We start from the raw sequence: 21890 nt of genomic DNA, 5'->3' as shown, positions 1-21890 counted from the left end.
TATTTAATTAGTCTTCTTTTGATCACTTAATTAATCCTAGATTAATTCTTGATCAATACTAATTAAATAATCTTATTATTCTTATTATTAATATATTAGAACTTATAATATATTAATAACCGTAAGTGTCTTATTTCTCTCATTTAGTCTATCCAAGTGCATGATGGTATGCAACCCAAATGGACCATGCCGGGTCGGGTCAAGTCTTACCAATTACAGTTATGGACTTAGACATTAATCCAACAGTCTCCCACTTGGATAAGTCTAAAACTATTATTGCGTATGACTTCAGGAACCAACTGGCAATCGTAGCTCTCAAAAGCTTCTGTCGAACTCTGACCTTGTAGATGAACTCTGATCTTGTCAATGACTTGTCCATTAGATAAGGGATCATATATTCCTCCATTCTAGATATCATATGGACTGAGACATGGATTATAATCAGTCTCTCTGTCCATTTGTTGTTTCCCGATTTCCAATTTATGATGACTAACTAATTGAACAAATCAAATCAGTCCTGGCCCGGCCGAGCACTTCCATTTGTCATCATCAAATCATCGAGGGGCCCACAGATATCGTTTTTATCCCGAAGGTAAAAGGAATGGATAAACTTCGACTGATATGGCTTGTTCTACTACTTGTTGAATCATACACAAAGGCACGTTTTATAACATCGAGTTACCAATGCGTTTCGTGCAATCAATGTACAACCAACTCATAGTAACAACTCATATCTCTAGGTTTGAAGAATATAAGATATTATTGTCTCATGATCACTCGTGATAAAACCCATGAAGTGATTCCAATGAGCGCGGGTTGAATCCAATACTCAAAATTTATGAGCACTCATGAGTGTTGTAGCCATTTGTCCAACACCTTAGACCTCTACAAGCCAACCCATGACAGTCTTAATTCATATCTACTTCCAACATATGACCGACTGTGGATGGTTTGAATAACTTAGTCATTCCGGAAGAATAACCTAGTTTATTCGGGAAGTCAAAACATGCAAAATGAAACACAATAATAATTGAATCCAATATGGTATCAAAACCTATGAACATAAATAAAACACCTTTTATTTATCACCATATGATTACACATTATTCATTGTATACTGTTTCAGCTATCAACTTTATTCTTGAATTTAAAATAATAGTTGTCCCATGCTCCAAGCATGTACACTATGTTTTTCTAAACACTAGTCATGCCATACACCAAGTATGCATACTATGTTTGTCTATGATCTTTACTTTGTGAACTAGATCAATTGAACATAACTTCAATGATTCTCTTTTCACAGTCCCAAATCTTTACTGCAAATGCAAGAATTCCAGATTCATGCCATTTACTGAAATCTGTTAGATTCTAAACTTATATGCATTGATCCTCTTGTAATGATTATGCACAAAGTCAGAAAGACTTGGCAACAATCATTACAGAGTATTCCAAAGGAGATCAATTCCTTGGAAACATCCTTCTTGCATTAAGTTTCCTTAATCTTACACATATTGAAATTTCTGACTTTGAAACATTTCCAGATTCATTTTGACTATCACTTCTAAACAAGAGTTGCCTCCTTACAGATTATGTCAATATGGTCCTTCCAGAATTATCACTACACTTCCAACTGTCCTTGAGCAACCAATCTTTGGTAAACCTTAGATTGTCCTCGACAATTGTTTAATCCTTTTAGTCATATCCAGTTCTAAACCTTTTCCCTTCTTAATGCCCTAGGCATTTGGAAACTTTTAGAAAGGATAACTATAGCACATGTAATCGATCCTATATCCGAAGCATATGGGACACGATTCATGATGTCTCACATAAAGACTAAACCAGTCTTTTGCTATAACATTTCCATTTCTATTTGCCAAGTTCTCATAATTCAGATTATGAAAAGGGATGCCGTAATCATAATCGAATTTTAGAACGCAAATAATGGGCTCATATACAGAATTTCCTTATGTTGAGTCATTCCAACATGAAATTCATATATATCCTTGACTAAATGATTAAAACCTCACGATCTAAGCTTATAGATTTGAGATGAAGTATAATTTCCTCTCCCTTAATTATAGCAAAACAACTTTTTCCCAATTGAAACCTTTTGTTTTCTATAATTAACATTGCTAACTTGCAATCTTTATCATAATTATCATGCTCCCACTAACATGATGATTATTAGCATAACACTTATGCTCCCACTAGCTTTGACATGTAATCAGAAATCAACTGCACTTCTAGAAATCAATACTTTATTGACTTTCTTCCCAAAGTTCAGATTTCTGATACTGGATTGTTTTGATAGAACTTTATCAAAATCATACACCTTCCCTTAGACAGCACACTTGTGTGTCTAAACAATTATGAAGAGGGATGTTGTAATCATAATGGTTAGACCTTTTTGCCACTTCTCACAAGTCCAGGTTAGTGTGCCGGTAAACCACACACGCTCCACTAACGACTTTGAGAATGCAAATATCACAATTGCTATCTAGCAAAAATCTACTTAGTGGAAATGTTTCCTCACCATCATTTTCATGAATCTGAGAGAAACCTTATGACACTTAGATTTAATGGTGTATGAGTTCTTATCCATGTGAATTGTCATAACCATAGTCACAAGAATTATGACAAATCCAAACTCATATGGATTGAACTCAATCTTAACTTCTTGCCACCTGGCAGCTTAAGGGCCTGCCATTGCTTCCAAGTTGTTGTGCAACACATTGAGAACTCTAATAACTCATATGCAAAGCCAACTTTAACTGGAATGGGCACAGAATATGTCAACACGATAGGTTATAAACCTCAAGTTGTGTGCTAGTGAGGAACTTCAGGTATCATTCTTGATTAGCTCTTGAGACTTTCAAGACCTTTAAGACTCCCACTGTCCTCTTGACCTATAAGACTCTCTTGTCAGATATTCAAGGGATAGTGTGGATTCTAATCAAGACAAACACTTCACACGATTGGCCTAAGTTGGTCTTTGTTTTATCCAAAACATCACAACTTACCAATTTCAAATGTACAAGAGTAGAAAACTTTTACTCTTACATTTGACACGTGTTTTAAACCTTCTTTAAGACATGTCACTCAAATTACAATCTTGGAGTATGACTCTAAGACTTGTATTGGAACGAAGTATGACTCATCTTCTTGATTTAACCATTTCAACAATTCAAGATCCCTTCTTCTTAGTCATGAGAATGCACTAAGACTTCCTTAGAGAAATAATTTTGATATGGTTTCTTAATCATTGAGATGATCACAAAACTGATACTAAAGTACTCTCCCATCTTTTCAGATTTGAGAAACTTTTATCCTTCTGCCTAATTTGATTCTTCTTATTCGCTCTGCCTTACATTGGAACCTTTTCCAATGTCTCAGAGTTACACTTAAGCTTGTAAGTATAATCATATTTACTGAGCTTTAGTAAACTATGACGAATAGCCTTAAATCTTTTGTGGTGGACTTAATCAGTGCACATGACTATATACTCGATCCCTTAGTCCATTACTTGAGTCACACATCCATGTGAACAAGTAATTAGTCTTAATTTTTCCAATACTTGAAAGTTCTCATTCATCATGCTATACAACTTGCATGATTCCAAGTCTCGGTCCAATTGAGACTTTGGATGACGAGAATCTTTCCTTATTTGGTAAATTTAGACATTACCACAAATGAAAGAATCAATTTCATATTTCCACTCTTGCTCTTAATGGAATCATATAAGCAACAATTTTTCCTCAAATGCCATTGTAAGGATATTTTAAAATAAATAAAATCAAAAAATTTCCTTTTATTTTAAAACTTGCGGAAAAACTTATCCTTACAATCCATATGAAAACTTGTTGTTATCTATTCCTAAGCAATATCTCATAACTCCTAAGAATTAGCTCAAGAATCCGATTTTTTCAAACTACGCGATAGAAATCCATCTATGCGATCAGATTCAGCATATTCTTTCTTTAAATTTCTTCACATTTCTCTGATTCTTAAAACATCACCATGTAACCCAGTCACATCATGTATCAGGAATCTCAGAATAGAAACTTAACAGAGTTAGATTAGTGGACTTTACCTGAAGTAGAGTCAACCTTATTGACTTTAACATCCTTAGGTAAGTTTGGCAGCTTCGCAACCAATGCCCCTTCCTTTGGCAATATAAACATGTGGACCCTTTGATAATGGTACATGAGACTATCACAGACTTAGACTTTTCTCTTTACCATTTGGTCAACCGAGTTGACTATGGCCGATCCCTTTCCATTGGGAAGAGAATGCTTTTCTGGATTTCCTGTGTCACTATTGTCAATGTCCATAAAGTTTCAGGAAGTTGATCTTAGCAAATAGATAAGATCATTAAGGGTCTTGTCATAGTTTGTTTCATAGGTGTTCCAAGAGAACTCACTATGTGACTTAGAAAGTGATTGAACCACCAACTTTCTTAAGACTTTGACACCCAACTCTCCCGGCTTGTCAATATGTGACTACATCTCCAAGATGTGATCACACATTGACCTTGCCTTGCCAATAGGGCTTGAGTGATCTTAAACTTTTCAAGAACTTGTGGGTTAGGGAGAATAATTAGAGGATGAGAAAGAAGTATGATATCCATGGGACATCATCTTCATTAGGAATGCTTGTTTCAAGAGATTTGGGAAGATCATAAATGTCTAAACCATACATGTTTTGGGAGATATTCAAGATAGTTGATCTTTGAGTCCTTAATATGACACCCAATATGAAATATTAAGGCTAGGACCCAACAAACTATTTTATAACTTAGAAGAGGTATGCCGTAATCCAAGCTATAAAACAATTTGAAGGTAGGTGAATGACGATTCACCAATTTCCACCAAGATAAACGAAATGTATTATTTGGTTTTAATTGGTTTTGAAACTCCTAAATCTTTTGAGATTCATTGAACTGTTCAATGACATGTTTCAATCTCGAGTGTGCCCTTCAGGTTTTGTGACTGGGATGCCGAGGATCACAAAACAAGGTGTGAAGTAACCATGCAAATTACTTGGTACCCTTAAGTGTTTATCCCTCAATCGATGTGCCGGTTAACCACACACGCTCCATCGATACTATGATAAACATTAAGTTACCCTTTGCCTACCTTTTTAAATACGAGTTAGTGTGCCGGTTAACCACACACGCTCCACTAACCGACTTAAACAAAGTGCAAAGTGTAATTTCATGGATTAGCACCTTCTTCACATTTTCCTAAGTAACTAAGATTGGGTATTTTTTAAGAGTTTAGTTACTTAGTATTTATCATTAATACTTTTAATGAAGGGAGAATTATAGTCCTGTCAAACCCGTTCGGCTAACGACCCTCCACCAGTCAAGCAAGCGGTGGGTGAGAGTGGACACCCATTAAGTTGCCATTTTATAGGCAACAACCTTATACCCACCTTATAGACCGGCTTCGTGAATGAGGCGTACTAGCGGTAAGACCGACTTTACTCTTATACATATATATATATATATATATATATATATATATATATATATATATATATATATATATTATTGACTTATAATATTATAAAGTATAAGGGTTGAATTTTAACTTTTTAAAATTCTAAGGGCTAACTTGGAATTAAAGTATTCATATGAGAAAACTTTACAAATATCAAAACTTGAGGGCAAGTTTTGAAACTATTCAAAACTAATTAATTCCATAACTTATGTATTTAAAGTAGTTTTAATCCAAAAACTCTTCAAGTTCCATAACTTGTGGACAAATTATGGAAGACTTTAAACTAATAAAGAATTAATTTTTCTTTATTTTATAACTTATGGAATTAATCAAGGTTACATTATTTTTTTTTATTTTTTTTTATTTAATTTAATGAAGAGACTCTTGGTCCTCCATAACTTGAGGACAAATTATGGAGTCATAACTCCAATTAATTAGAACTAGACTCTTCATTTTTGTAACCTTTGCCAACTTTATGAGTTTTATGAGTCTTTAATGTGACTCTTCATGTAACTTGAGGACAAGTTACACAAACACATTTTATACTCAACTCTTAGATTAAAATGGATTGAAAACAACTATTTCAATTAACTTTTCTATTAATCTAAGCAACTCATAAGAACAAGATAATTCAAATCAATCTTTTTCATGTAATTAGTCTAACCTTTAAACTAATACAAAACATGAATCTATTGACAATTATCTTTGAAGATGGATTAGCATGAACATTACCACATTAAAAAACAAGTTTATAAGTTCAAAAACAACTTAGGGTAATGTTTCTAGTCCATTTCTATCCAAAAAACTCGAAAATATGCTGTCTGGGGTCCAACTCGTCGAGTGCATGAACACAACTCGGCGAGTTGGATGCATTTTGCCTTGGACTCGTCGAGTCCCTTCATGGACTCGGCGAGTCTGCTGGGCTGACAACACCGATTTCGATTTTTTCAGCTTCTATTGCAGGTATAATAAGAAAACAAACCTGGCTCTGATACCACTGTTGGGTTATGAGCATTCTAACACTCCTAAGTGTACATGCAACCCTAAATACCTTGGATCTATGTTTTCTCTATTATACATGCAAATATGAACATCCAAGGTATTATCCTAATCTAGCATACAAAATATCAATATAACAAGATAGAATACATACCTCTTTAATTGTGCTTGTCTTCATGAAGCTTGAGTGCCTAGTGCCCCAAGTGTGACACCTCAAATGGTTCACAATCATCAAAACACTTAGAATAACTTAGAGAGAATTCTACACTTCATGAAATCGGCTAGCCCTCTCTTATTCTCACTAGTGGCCGATTTTTCCTCAAGAATAAGATGCTTATATAGTTATACAATTAGGGTAAACTCTAATTGTCATGACTTTCCATTTCCTTGGATCCATGGGTTCAAATATACCATGGAGCATCATATAGGTTTTGGCCCAACTAGATAATCCATGAAGCATTAGCCCACTATACAAGTATGGATGATTTACACAATCAACCCATATATTTAATTAGTCTTCTTTTGATCACTTAATTAATCCTAGATTAATTCTTGATCAATACTAATTAAATAATCTTATTATTCTTATTATTAATATATTAGAACTTATAATATATTAATAACCGTAAGTGTCTTATTTCTCTCATTTAGTCTATCCAAGTGCATGATGGTATGCAACCCAAATGGACCATGCCGGGTCGGGTCAAGTCTTACCAATTACAGTTATGGACTTAGACATTAATCCAACAGTTCTCTCCTGTTGTCTTCTTACTGCATTGAAATCCCCCATGAATATGGTTACGAAAATTATAACGAGGCTACACATTATTGGTATTGAAAGACCACTAAAGTTGTGATAGTTACGCCAACAATGTTACATTCCAACAACAGAAGTTCTATTAAGTCAATGTATATTGACATCAAGTTTCCTTATGTTAAAGCAATAGTGCAAAATGGAAATATATATTAGTTTCACTTATTTGAAGTTTGATCTCACTTCAATCTCAAGAGGAACTCGTCGGAAATCTATTTAGATTTTAAAACCACATTTAATCTATGTCGTTAGTTATATATGTATACGTGACCATTGATAGGTTTAGTTACGTAAATTGTAACGAATGTCACTTTGATCCTATACTATTATGATTAGTGGACGAGATTGTTTAAGGGTACCAATTTTATAATAACATTCATACCAATGTTATAATAACATTCATTAAAGCGCTTATACAGTTATACGTGCATTTATATATTCGTGGTCTAGTGGGAGATTGTTGGATAATTATGGGACCACTTCATAAATATGTACGATATATCATTAAATACAATTATTATGGTAATAATATAAATTGTTGATGGACCAATTTATACAATATTACTTACCATGTGGGTTGAGTTCCCGGTTTGACTCAAGATCCTCAAGATCCCTTCCATCTCTCACATTAGGGTTTATATTCATCTATAAATACATGTGATGAGGAGCAAATCAAGACACACGAAAATACACTAAGAAATTAGTATGGTTCATTGTTGGGGGGTTTTAGAGAGAGTTCTTGAGATCAACTGGAAAACTCTCCCTAGTTCTTCAGATCCGAAGATCATAATGAAATCAGGTGTGTAATTGTTATTTCATGTTTAAGTTTTCTTTTAATCAGATTCGAGATTAAAGGTCCAAGGTTTATGCTTCTGCGTTTTATGTATTGGTTATCAAAATTACCAACATTCGAGTCACAAATTCTTCTCCTCCATTGATCTGTAACCCCTTTGAAACTCCAAGAAATTGACTTAGTAAGTTTACCAATCAAGACAAAGTATCAAGACTTGACTCGCTGACTCTCTAGTCTTCATGGTCCTTGCTCTATTTAGCACTTATCACCCTGCATTTCTTTGAAACAACACAATAACAAGTCACTAATCAACTTCATGCAAAAAAAAGTGAGAGGGGATCACATTTTGTTAAAGTTTTTGGGAAAGAGAGGGAAGTAAAATATCAAAATTCCTTTATGAATGTGGTGTTATTAGAATGTTTGCGAAAGGAGTGGAATATACAATTTGGTTATAATTTTTATTTTTGGAGGGGTGAGATTTTTAATTTGAAATTTTAACATTTTTTTTTTCTAAACAAATCGAATAATTACGAAATTTGAAGAGGAGGCATGCAACCGCAACCATCATTCCTTCTTGAGACTCCATTATAAATATATTTTTGGTCTTTATGTTCTCTATAGGAAGTCTTTGGAACAGTCAGGCTAATTAAATGAGGCCATATGTGACTAGCATTTAACAAGCTTTCACACTCAAGGACTAACTTGCCCCAACACGTATGTCTAAAAAATAGAGAAATTATGTCACTTTTTTGTAATTTCTCCTTATCGATAAAGACTATGAAGACTTTTGAGTCATAAAATCTTCCCCTCCATCCATCCTTAACCCTTCCATACACCAAAATCATCACTTGGAAAGTTTCATGTCGGTCTCATTTATGCCCATATAATATGTCTTTAGAGTTCTTAATTTCCAATCGGTGAAGTTGCATACTCTAGTGTTTTGATTATGGTGTAAATTGTTTTAATAGTAATATATAGAAAAAGAAGTATATATCTTGTTCATTGACAAATGAGACTCACTTATTGTGGGATAGTGAGTCAGTGTTACTTTCATTTTGGTGTAGTATGCTAGGAATACTATCATGCACTTACACGAGTGAATGAAATCATATTAAGATCATATCATGGAAAATGTGTCCTTGAAATGTAGATAAGAAACTACTTAGGGTAAAAAAAAAAAAGATAAATCATAACTCAATACGATAACACCATAGAAAATTAAGTGATTGAGGATAAGTGAAAAATAGGATATCTCGCAACCACAGTCCCCCGTATTTGACTTGTTCAACACCATAATTTCCAAAAGGCTTGGGTATTTGCTTAATGAGCACCACAAGTCCATAGATACAAATTTAGGACTAACCATATTTAACAGAACTTACATCACCTAGTTATTTCAAAGTGCCAATAAATAAACTACAAAGGTATATGTAATTAATCTGTAAATGAGGAGCCAACCAACCTTCATGGAGAAGACAAATAAGGTTTTGGAGGGATTTCCAACGACTCTAAGTCCCCTTCTAACATTTCCAATGCCTTCGTGATTGTTGGTCGGTTCAAGGGATTTGTTTGTATGCACCATAAGCCCACAATAATCATTTTTCTTACCATCTCTTTTTCTCCATCACTCACACTTGTATGCAGTCCAAGTTCTTCATTAAATTTGACCTTTTTGTATATCCAATGAGGAAAGTATATTTCACTTGTGTGATCAACTCCAACCTCAATATTTTTCCTTCCTCCAACCATTTCCAAAACCATCATCCCATAACTATAAACATCAGATTTGTGGGATACTTGCCCAAAACTCCTTGAAAATATTTCGGGAGCTATATAACCTGGTGTTCCTCTCACAAGGGACATGGACATCATGCTTCTTCTCTCGGGAAATAGCTTGGCAAGGCCAAAGTCGGATATCTTAGGAGAAAAATCTTTATCTAAAAGAATATTATGGGGCTTTATATCGAAATGCAAGATTCGTGTGTTACAACCACTATGCAAATATTCTAAGCCTCTGGCAATCCCAATAGCAATCTCATGCAATTTTTCCCACCCTAGTTGGCTACTACTCGAAAACCCATGGTTATATATGAACTTCTCTAGTGATCCATTAGGCATGAACTCATAGATCAAAGCTTTTTGATGGCCCTCAAAGCAAAATCCCAAAAGACTTACGATATTTATATGGGAAGTCCTGCCAACACTTGCAACTTCATTTATGAAATCTTCACCATTTCCTTTCAATTCGCTTAAGATCTTCACGGCCACTAGGCTTCCATTACTTAATGCTCCTTTATACACCGAACCAAATCCACCTTGTCCTAATTTGGCTTCGAATGAGTTTGTCATCCTCTTTACTTGCAAATAAGTGTACCTTTTCGCAAGAAATTCGTGATTTTCTAGAAATGATTCCACATTAGCATACTTCTTTGTCTTTATTCGCCATCCGAGTTTCCATATGCAACATAAGATTATCACAATCAACATTATCCCAAATCCTACACAAACAGCTGCATCAGACAATGAAAGAAAATGTCTTTAAATATTGTTTATTAAAATTGAAAACGTAGATTGAATAAACAGAATTAATACATGCGACTTAAATTAGATCATTGAGTGATGTGTGTATGAATGCTTCCCATAATGTTATGCATTCGTTAAGCATCTTTAAAATAATATGACTGCCTTAAGCCATCACTCATTTTGAATCTGAAGTAAATGAAATTAAGAGACGCTACTGTAATTAACCGATTGGGCATCATGTCGTCTGGGTTAAAAAAATTTCTGTGGCAAAAACATATGATGCATGGTTAATATCTTTAATTAAGCATCATGTGTGTGCATGCATTCGATCAAAGAGGTGTGTTACCTAGAATCTGTTTCTGTTTTCTGTGTCGTTTTTTTGCCTCATCAACTGCACAACAAAAGATAAGACAGGAAAACTAATTTCAAGAATAAACTAGACATATCATTTTCGGTGTACCCCAAAATAAGGAGCAAAGTAAGAGGGAAAAAAAAGGTGTAAGTACCTTTTGTGGCGCCTAAACACTGAAACTGTCCATTGGGGGCATGACACTGTCCGTCTTAGTTGCGACATTTATTGCAGGAACTTGATAATTCAAATCTAATAGAGAATTGAAAACCGAGAACGGAAAATACGTTGGTTTTGTCGGGTACTCTAGTGGTATTATATTGCAGTTTCACAGGTAACCGTATTACTTCACATGTAGGTGGTAGGTCACTTGGAAATGTTGTATCACTTATGTTATACTTATAATAGAAATTGTATGGTTTGCATTTGCTGTATCTATTGTAAGTAGATGGGTTAAAATAAGCAACCATTTCCTCAGCATGATTGGTATTGTTGGTGCATTTGTAGACATTGATTAAGGGTTCGATCTTAGTAGAATACAAAAAAGGAAATGGAGAAGTGAAATTATACTCAAGTGCCTCACACTTTTTATCATTTACAAGTTTTTCAAACTTTTTGTTATGGACAAGGACCAAGACGGATGGTTGAGAATAAGATCTATAGTTGCCGCCAACCTCATATAAATCTCCGCTGAATTCCAGATTTGTACCATTTGAAGTACAATTGACCTTAATCAACCCACACTTTGTGTCATTGGCGTTATAAAACGGGTAACTAAATGGTTCCAAATTTGGGCAAGTGAAACTTTTTGGGCAGATTGGAATGGAAGTGTTGTGGTTTGTAGCAGAGTGAAGGAAAGGTAGACATGAGAGAAGAAGGAAGGCAAAAAAGAATACGATAATCATTTCAAATAGAAAAAGGTAGTTAGACACTAATTACTATATATATATATATATATATATATATATATATATATATATATATATATATATATATATATATATATATATATATATATATATATATATATATATATATATATATCACCTGTGTTCTTGAGACTATGCATGCACACACATATATCTTGTACCTCTATGTGTTATCTTGACGAAGTTAATAAGCTGTCACACTCAAAGACTCAACTTGCCCCAATCTTTACGCCAAAACTATAGACAAATTATCAATTTTCTAAATTTCTCCTTATTGACCAATAACATCATCAAGCACCAAAATATGACTTGGAAAGTTTCGAGTGGTTTCCTTTTTATGCCCAATTAATACGTCTCATCAACTCACCATAATCAGTAGTTTAGAATAAAGACATTTTTACTGTTCTTAAATTTCTAATATTACGTCATATTCTAACAAAGTATAAACATAAGAGCAGCGGATATATAATTTTTCACTAACAAAGTGATATTCAATCATGAACTTTACTTTAGGGATTAGTCTTGGACCAACAAGTAAAATTGTTTCTTTGTGACATAATTAGCTTTCAAAAAATTTGTGTTTTTGCAGCATCAAAATATAAATAAGTTTAGGTGTTTTACCATATGGTCAGTTTCATCATAACTCATTTGAATTTTAAATGGTTTCAATATGTTGCGTTTATTTTTACACTATTAAAACAATTAAATATGTATAAACATTTGAAAATTTTGAATTTATAAGAAAAATAAAAAAAATATTGAATTACTAAAATTAAAGTGTTTTTTTCTCTGTTTTAAATTTAAACAAATCATTTAGATAAAATAATTAAAGCAAATTAATAAGATTTTATTTTAAAATTTTGAAATTATAAGGAAAGTCCATTAATGAAATTGATATACATTTATTATTAAATTTAAATACCATATGAAATTTAATAAAATAGGAAAACCATAAAATTACATATGGAATAAAAATTAATTTAAAATAACCACAAAATGACATGTGGCAAAATGAATGAGAGTGTGACAAGTGATAAAAAAAAAAAAACCCTTCATTTATTAGAGAAGATTGCAATGTTGTCGAGAATTTATTTTTAAGCTTTTGTTGATTATCATTTACATGGGTATATATCACTACAAGAAATTAGGGTCTTTACCTACACATAAATTACCTACATATGTTATGTGTAAGTAAATATCTACACATATTTTGCATATGTGTGGGTAATTAAACATATAGTTTTTCCTATCGGACGACACTTAATATGTGTAGAGAATTACCAATATTAACATTTAATTTGGGGGGAAACGTTTCCCTCTAAAATTGGCGATTTACGGAATGTGAAATTACCCACACATATTAAAAACTTTCCTTATGTGTAGGTAATATGCTTACACATATATATAGATGAAATCGATGTGTAGGTGCTTCAATTGATATTACCAACACATAATTTTATTTCACACATATGTAGATAAATAAATTAACTAATAATAATATATAATATTTAAATAAATGACGTGGCAAAGTAAATATCAACACATAACATCTATATATCTATATATTTATGTGTAGGTAAATGTATTAGGCAATTGTTATTAGGGTAATTTACACCAATCGTCCCTCGTGTACATGCCAAAAAGCTTGTTTAGTCCCTATTTTTAAAAATTAACTCGGACCGTCCCTTGTTTGCATAAAACTTGCACTTTTCGTCCCTGATATACATTTTTGTTGTGCATCTAGTCTTTGACAGATCTAAAATGACCATAATACCCTTTGTCTATTTCTTTTCCAATTAATTTAATGTTATTATTATTATTTTTAATTAAAAAAATATGTCCTCTCCTTTTTAAATCTCTCTCTCTCTCTCTCTCTCTCTCTCTCCCCACAACATCACCGGAATATTCATCACCACTCCTCCCCCTTCACTTACCCAACCCATCTACCCAGTTTAGTGTGTTGCTCGTGCTCATCGTCGGGTGGTCGTCTTCTCCGGCAATAATTTTAGTTTCGTTTTCAAAATCTAAGCTATAACTTAAGCTACACAAAACTGTAAAGATCCCATATGGTTTTCTGGTGCCGAGATTTTGCGGATATCTCTGTCGTCGCTGCCTAGGGTTTAACTTCTAATGCTCGATGAACCTTCTTGCTCTGATTCCAGCCTTCATCGCCATCACATGTAGAAGATATCGAGAAAGTAATTCAAGACGACGCTATCAATGCGTCGATTTCTTCATCTCCATCACCAGTTTCTTTTGCTTGGATTTTGATATCAAAGATTTCTTCTAATAATTCTAATAGTTACTTTAAAGAACCACCATAATTTGTTCTGGTTGTTGCCTTGTCGCCTCAAGTCTTTTGTTCATACCTAAAATCTCATCTTCTTGTGGTTTCTGCTCCTGTTTTAACCCCTCAAACTCCATTGTCATATCTGAAAATCAAGCAACAGATATGGTTTAAAATAGGTTTCAGAAGGGAAGTTTATGAAGAAGATTTATGGTGGTGATGGCATCGACCAGTGGCGGTGTTAGTGTTGACCGATGGTGATGTTCTTTACCGATGTTAGTGATAGGATCGATATAGAGGAAGAAGTGGTAAGAAGGAGGGAGACGAGCTGGGGAAGTGAAGGGGAAGGATAGGTTGGGGGTGTAGATATTTATTTTATTTTTCTTTTTTTTTTTTAATCTAAAAATGATAAATAAACAAAATAAAATTGAAAAAGAAGATTTTAAGGGCAAAATAGTCATTTTATGCCAATAGGGACTTAGCATGCAAGAAAAAACAAAACCAGGGACCGTCCGAGTTAATTTTAGAAAATAGGGATTAAACATGCATTTTGGCATATGCACGAGGGACCAATGGTGTAATTTACCCTTGTTATTATTATTATTAGGGTAAATTACACCAATCGTCCCTCGTGCAGGTGCCAAAAAGCGTGTTTAGTCCCTATTTTCAAAAATTAACTCGGACCGTCCCTGTAATGTATTTTTTTAACTCGGACCATCCCTGATAGACATAAAATGTCTATTTTACCCTTTTTATTTCTTTTTTGATATATTTTATGACTTGTTTGTTATTAACTATTTAAAAGAAAAATAAAAAATCTAGAAAACAAAAAATGGGCCCACCACCCCCAAACACTTACCATCTACCCTAATCCTACCCACACCATTCAATCCCAGTTGGTTCATCTCCTTCACATGGGTCCCCGAAGCTAGAGAGAAATGGGTTGTTGGAGCCACCACCGCCATCGGTTCACTCCACCTGCACATCGCTTCTCCTGCCGGAAACAACCATCACAAAACTGATATTATTCTCTTTCCCTTTATCTTTCTCCTCCCCCTTTCTTTTATCACTTGCATCCACAACCCTGTATCAGATCTGAGGTCTTCATCATCTCTTCAAATCTTCACCTCCATGTATCAGATCTGAACGCCTCCAACAACGTCGCTAAAACGATGCCACCACCATACCTGCAACTCGTAGAGTGGTCGAAGAAGACGAAGGAAGAGTGGAACAAGATGGGTTCGGGTGGAGCTTTTTTTGCATTGAGTCTCCTGTTCTCGCTGATTTCTTTGAAAGCTCCTTTGTTTTTTATGGAAGTGATTTCCGGAGAAGAAGACAACCACCATACGTAGGATTTTGATTTTGATTTTAGTTTCTGGAACCAGTTTCGATTTTATTTTCTGGAACCAATTTCAAGTTTCTTTTTTTTATTTTGGTTTGGTTTGGGGCTCTTTACAGGTGGGTGTTGGAGGCAAATGGTGGTGGTTGCTAGAGGCAAAGGGTTGTGGAAGCTAAAACTGGTCGGAAACCTTCATCTTCTTTGATGTTTAGTAGATGTGAGCGCTGGTAGGTGCTTGGAGGTGATGGTAGGTAGTCGGAGATGAAGGTCAATGGCTGGCTGGAGAGTGGAGGTCACTAGATGCATATCCTCCTCCATTGTATGTATTGCAACACCTAAGCAAGAAAAATGAGATTCATGGTGCTCCTTCCTCATTCTCATCAATCTCCTTTTTCTCATTAAGTCGGAAAAATGAGATTCACAGTCACCGGCGACAAAGAGAACACAGACTTCTAATTGATTCGTGCTCTAATGAAGAGATAAAGAGATAAAGAGGGTATACGTGGTGGGGTCCATTACTTTAAATAAACAAATAAATATTTAATTAATTAAATATAACTAACAAATAAAAATAAATCAAAAAGATAAAGATAAGGGAAAAATCGTCTTTTTATGTCTAGCTAACGAAATTAGGGATGAAACGTGAAAATTTTAAACAAATGAGAGACTTTCCGAGTTAATTTTTGAAAATAGGAACTCAATGTGCAATTTGACACTTACGGTAGGGACGAATCGTGTAATTTACCCTTATTATTATTTCACAAATGACATGGTAAATCAAATACCTACACATATTTTATATGTAGGTAAATATATTAGACAATTGTTATTATTATTTCATAAATGACATGGCAAATCAAATACATACACATATTTTATGTGTAGGTAAATATATTAGATAGTTCTTATTCATAAATAACTAGAAAATAAAATACCTTCACATATTTTATGTGTAGGTAAATATATTAGGCAAATCAAATACCTACATATATTATCTATATGTGTTGATATTTCTTAATATTTTTTTTACAGAAATCAACAATTAACATGTGTAGGTAAAATTGTTTAGCAAGATACTTTTATGTTTTTTTGAGGGAAATTTCCCTCCAAAATTGGTTATTGATATAGGCACACATATTTAAAAAAAAATTAAAAAAAAAATAAAGTATATATATATATATATATATATATATATATATATATATATATATATATATATATATATACCATTAACATTTATTGGATATAAATCTCTTTTTTAAATAACTTAATTTGAAACTAAAAATTATAAATCAAGTAATTGAAAATCAAAAATATAAATGGATAATTGAAAACCATATGATGAAAGCTATTTTTTAACTACGAAATATCATTTGCATAAGTTGTTATAAAAGAAATAAAAGTATTAAAAATCAAAAAGTAAAAAGAAATTAATTAACGAAAAATTCCATGTGTTAAAAAAATTAAAAGTAAACCAAAATAGAAAAAAATAACGTTGAAATAAAACAAAAATGCATACTAGGAGCGAATCAATCACGTATCTTCAGAACAATCGGAAGCTTTGAAACCGGGATCACATCCGAAAATCACGAATCATGGGTTTTTTAGTTTTCTATGTATGTTGTTATGTTGACATTGTTCCACAAACGATCGACAAAACCCTAATACACAGAGGAAGCATCGACAAAACAAGGTGCGACAAAGGCTTCAAGTACAAATTGATTGTTTGATCTTGTATTGATGTAATCAAATACTCCATCAAACTAATTAATTGCTTCTTGTTTCATATCCTGCATCAACGCCCTTGTATTCCTTCTCCATTCATCATCGATTTCTGCTCCATAGTCCAGTCTATCTGTTCATTACTTTCTTGTTTCCCATTTTTTTGCCATATGAACTTGTCTACTGCATATAATTCTTTGATTTTGTTGTTACTTTTACTACTACAAAAATCTAAATATAATACCGTCAAACAACCGTATTGTATAACAAGGATAAAATATTGCTCACTTTTTTCTGACCATATTAAAAAAATAGATCGTATTAATACATATACCTTCAATACATGATACAAAATCAACAATGAATAAATTGAGTCAATATAAAAATGTCAACATAATAATCACAGACAATCACTTTAAGAAGGCTCTGTTCCTCATGCATTGAACCTTTGAATACAAAGCTTTTTAGAATATCACTTTTTTGTGGCTTTGTTCACTGTTCAACGATATACTAAAAAAATTAAGAATGAGATGACATAAGAATCAACCACATGTATATAGCCAAGCTATTGTATTTAGAAAATAGCTCCTGCAATATAGCACATAAGAAAACCACGAAACACTTTAAAATTAATTAACCCATTATCATGGTGTTAACTCCTAATTTATAAGATTAATAATTTCAAGTTTTCTAATGAGAAATAATGTAGCCCTATAAATATGCAGTTTTAGCTCTTTGCCATAAAAAATGATATGAGAATGATCAACCATACTTCACCTAAAGTTGCTCAAAAAAAATTACCTGATTGTTCTTTGTTTATTGGGGAGCCTGTATAAAAAAATAGCATAAGTAAGAAATACTACATTAAAGAATCTATAGTTTCACCTTATAATCTGCATTGACAATCTCTTTGGTGTTCAATACCACTCCTAAAACTATAAAGATATGTTAAAAAAACTTAATACGCCTTCCTTTTTGCAGAATTTTAGCATTGTTTCTATTAGAATAACGTATACTTAACATAACACTTTCCCATAATGATTACAAATCTTGAACAACTATTGTAAACTTCTTCTATTTTAGTTTTAGAAGATTTGTTCACTGTTCATATGAGTCTCTGACATGACAGATAAAAATTCTCACCTATTGTAACGGTTAAAAACATCTAGCAGAATGGAAAAAAAAAAACTCACCATGTTTACCCCATGTTCAATCATTTTTATCAACCCTAAAGCATAAAAAAACGTAAATGCTAACAACATTAGAACCCAACACTAGAACATTGAAACAAATGAAAATTTCCTTTCTGTAAGTTGTATTCACAATGATAATTTGAATTAAACACACACAAACACCTGTAAGTTGTTGGGATTAAGCCCAAGAAACATTGAATTAAAGCAATAATTTGAACATTACTTATCACAGAAGAGAGATGTTAATGAACAAATGTGACTTTTGACCCAAAATATAACGGTTCTAACAATAACCTCCTTCCCAACTGTAACAGCCATCTTAACTGCATGACTTACTTCTTAAAATTACTAACATAACTCTAAGTCTAGATTACACTTCCATCATTCCCCCTTAATCTAGACTTTTACTACTTCAACCATCAGGGGTGTTTCTGAAATTTCACTTCTCCCATCATCTTTCTCACTTCTCCCATCATCTTTCTAACAGTAGCTTCCTTCCCAACTGTAACTGTCATCTTAACTGCAAGACTTACTTCTTAAAATTAATAAAATAACCCTAAGTCTAGATTACATTTCCATCATAAGTTGTATTCACAATGCTAATTTTAACTAAGTGTGAACTACCTTATCTAATTTTGTTTATATGCCATTTCCAGCTTATAGCATCATAGAAAAAACTTTACACTAATTGATTTCTATTGGTAATAATGGTTAGATACAACGTATGAGTCATCAATGGGTCAAGATTGAGAATAGGACCTCTATCGAGTATGTGAACGGGGTAAAGGTATTTCTAAATGTTGCCCGACATACTTTGAATTCTAATGGGTTAACTCCATGCCCGTGCAGTAATTGTCTCAATTCGAGATTACAAAATATAAGTGTCATTACTTCTCATTTGATTAGTGTAGGAATTGATAAGTCATATACACGGTGGGTGCATCATGGTGAAGATGAAATCGAAGAAGAAGATGTTCCACACAATGATTTTGTTAATATTGAATCTGACGGCTTAAGAGCAGGATTAGAGGATGCAGTTGGTCATCCATTATTTGATATTGGACCTACCAATGATCTAATTGGTAACAAACACCCAGAAAATGCTCGTTATGAGAAGCTACATGAAGCTCTAAATAAACCTTTGTATGAAGGATGCAAAAGTTCTACATTGACATTTGTTGTGAAGTTGATGAATTTGAAAGTGATGAACAAGTGGACAGATAATTCGTTTGAGATGATGCTAAAGTTGCTACACGAGGATCTTCCTGATTGTAATAATTGTCCAGAGAGCTATTACGATGTTAGAATGTTGCTTTGTGAAGCCGGTTTAGGTTATGAGCTTATTGATGTTTGTCAATATGATTGTGCTATTTTCTATGGGGACAACAAAGATGCCATAACATGTCCTGTTTGTCAAAGCAATCGTTACGTGCGCAACAAAATTGCTCATAAAAAGTTACGATACTTTCCAATAACACCTCGTTTGAAGCGTCTATATGCTTCACGCCACACTGCCAAAGACATGCGTTGGCATAAAGAAGTTCGTAAAGATGAGCCTGGAGTTTTGCGTCATCCGGCTGATGGAGAGGCTTGGAAACATTTTGATAAAATGTATCCTAATTTTGCAGATGATCCTAGGAGTGTACGATTGGGGTTAGCTTCAGATGGGTTTAACCCTTTTAGCAATATGACAACTTCATATAGCATGTGGCCTGTTATTTTGATGTCGTATAACATGCCACCTTGGTGTACAATGCATAAGAGTAGTTACTTTCTAACATTACTAATTACTGGGCCAAAATCTCCTGGTAAAGACTTTGACATCTTCTTAAGGCCACTTGTAGACGAACTTAAAGTTCTATGGGGTAATGGGGTTCAAGCATATGATGAACATTCAAAATCACTTTTCACTCTTCATGCCGCAATAATATGGACAATCAGTGACTTCCCTGCTTATTCTTACTTGTCTGGGTGGAGTACTATGGGTAAGCTGGCATGTCCAATATGCCTTGAGGATACCCGTTCTAGAAGGATTCGTGGTAAACAATGTTATACTGGACATCGATGTTTTTTAAGCAAAACACATAGGTGGCGAAATAGCAAAGAATTTGATGGGAAGAAAGAGCTAAGGGAAAAACCTCGCCGATTTACAGGTGATCAAATTCTAACACAGTTGGCGGATATTCCAAGACGCACTACTGGAAAAGCACCTAGTAATGTCGATAAGAAGCGTAAACGAGGTGCTAATGAGCTTAATTGGTCAAAAAAGAGTATATTGTTTGAACTTCCATATTGGTCTAAACTATTGATGCGCCATAATCTTGATGTCATGCATATAGGGAAAAATGTCCATGATAATATAGTTGGGACATTGTTAAATGATCCCATGAAGTCAAAGGATACTACAAATGCACGTTTAGACTTGGAGGATCTTAATATTCGCAAGGATCAATGGCTAAGAGAGAGAAACGGAAAATTTGAGAAACCTCATGCTAATTTCACATTGACTAAAGATGAATGTGTGGAGTTTTGCAAATTTATCAAGTCTGTTCGCCTACCTGATGGCTATGCGTCCAACATAAGTCGATGTGCGACAGATTCTAATACACTCGGGGGGATGAAAACACATGATTTCCATGTATTGCTTCAGAAAATACTACCAGTAGCCATTCTTCCTTTCTTGAACAACGAAATACGTACAACTTTGATCGAGCTTTGCCAATTCTTTCAAAAAATATGTTCTAAGACTCTATATGCTAAAGAACTCGAGGTATGAAGACTGGGATTGTAATCATATTATGCAAACTTGAGAAGATATTTCCTCCATCATTTTTCACTATCATGGTTCACTTGTGCGTACATTTACCAGAGGAGGCGTTATTACGAGGACCAGTAAGCCAAAGATGGATGTTTGGGATCGAACGTCGTATGGGTACATACAAGGGATATGTTCGTAACTTTGCTCGTCCTGATGGATCCATTACTGAAGCATATGTTGTCGATGAGGCTGTCACATTTTTATCTCGTTATGTAGATGATATCGAGACAAGATTCAACCGCGATGAACGCAATTGGGATGTACCAACCACCCAACATGGGTTGGAGGTATTCACCAATAAAGTCCGTACATTAGGTGCTTCGAAATTCGAACTACTAGGGGAGTATGTTGATGTGGTGCAATGGTACATCATTAATAATTGTGAAAATCAACTTGATGTTTACATAGAGTAAGTTTCCTATATTTTTAGATATACTTATATTTTGTATTTACTAATTAATTCACAAAAATCAACTAACTTGTTCTTAAATTTAGGGAGCACAAAGAATCTCTATACTCAAGAAATATACAACAAGCAAATATAGATACCATACAAAAAAATGAATTTCCCTCTTGGTTCAAGAAAAAGGTAAAACTACAAATTTATTACTTTTAGTAATTGA

At 33.6% G+C, this 21890-nt stretch overlaps 3 protein-coding genes across 3 annotated transcripts; 1 reads left to right on the top strand and 2 right to left on the bottom strand.

Moving 5' to 3' along the window:
• Positions 1-9365: 9365 nt before the first annotated feature.
• Positions 9366-11884, bottom strand: LOC145036560 (LEAF RUST 10 DISEASE-RESISTANCE LOCUS RECEPTOR-LIKE PROTEIN KINASE-like 1.1). Its single transcript, XM_078985024.1, has 3 exons — positions 11137-11884; positions 10977-11021; positions 9366-10617 (listed from the first exon to the last, which is right to left on the bottom strand). Exon 1 carries the CDS (start codon positions 11882-11884, stop codon positions 11192-11194), a length of 693 nt encoding a protein of 230 aa, XP_078841150.1. The 3' UTR covers positions 9366-10617; positions 10977-11021; positions 11137-11191.
• Positions 9572-10594, bottom strand: LOC145035533 (PR5-like receptor kinase). The gene has a single exon (XM_078984061.1). It carries the CDS (start codon positions 10592-10594, stop codon positions 9572-9574), a length of 1023 nt encoding a protein of 340 aa, XP_078840187.1.
• Positions 11885-19173: 7289 nt separating the features above from the next.
• LOC145035531 (uncharacterized) lies at positions 19174-21225 on the top strand. The gene has a single exon (XM_078984060.1). The coding sequence runs from the start codon at positions 19174-19176 to the stop codon at positions 21223-21225; it is 2052 nt and encodes a 683-aa protein (XP_078840186.1).
• The last annotated feature ends 665 nt before the right edge of the window (positions 21226-21890 follow it).

This window comes from Lactuca saligna, chromosome 3 (genome assembly GCF_052625555.1).
Source record: "Lactuca saligna cultivar CGN05327 chromosome 3, ASM5262555v1, whole genome shotgun sequence".
NCBI classification, from domain to species: domain Eukaryota; kingdom Viridiplantae; phylum Streptophyta; class Magnoliopsida; order Asterales; family Asteraceae; genus Lactuca; species Lactuca saligna.
Note: the sequence above shows the minus strand (reverse complement) of the source record. Positions and strands in the feature narration are given on the sequence as shown.

Coding starts and splice junctions, on each gene's coding strand:
- LOC145035533 (XM_078984061.1), bottom strand. CDS start 10,594: ATGTTGATTGTGATAATCTTATGTTGCATATGGAAACTCGGATGGCGA.
- LOC145036560 (XM_078985024.1), bottom strand. CDS start 11,884: ATGATTATCGTATTCTTTTTTGCCTTCCTTCTTCTCTCATGTCTACCT.
- LOC145035531 (XM_078984060.1), top strand. CDS start 19,174: ATGAGTCATCAATGGGTCAAGATTGAGAATAGGACCTCTATCGAGTAT.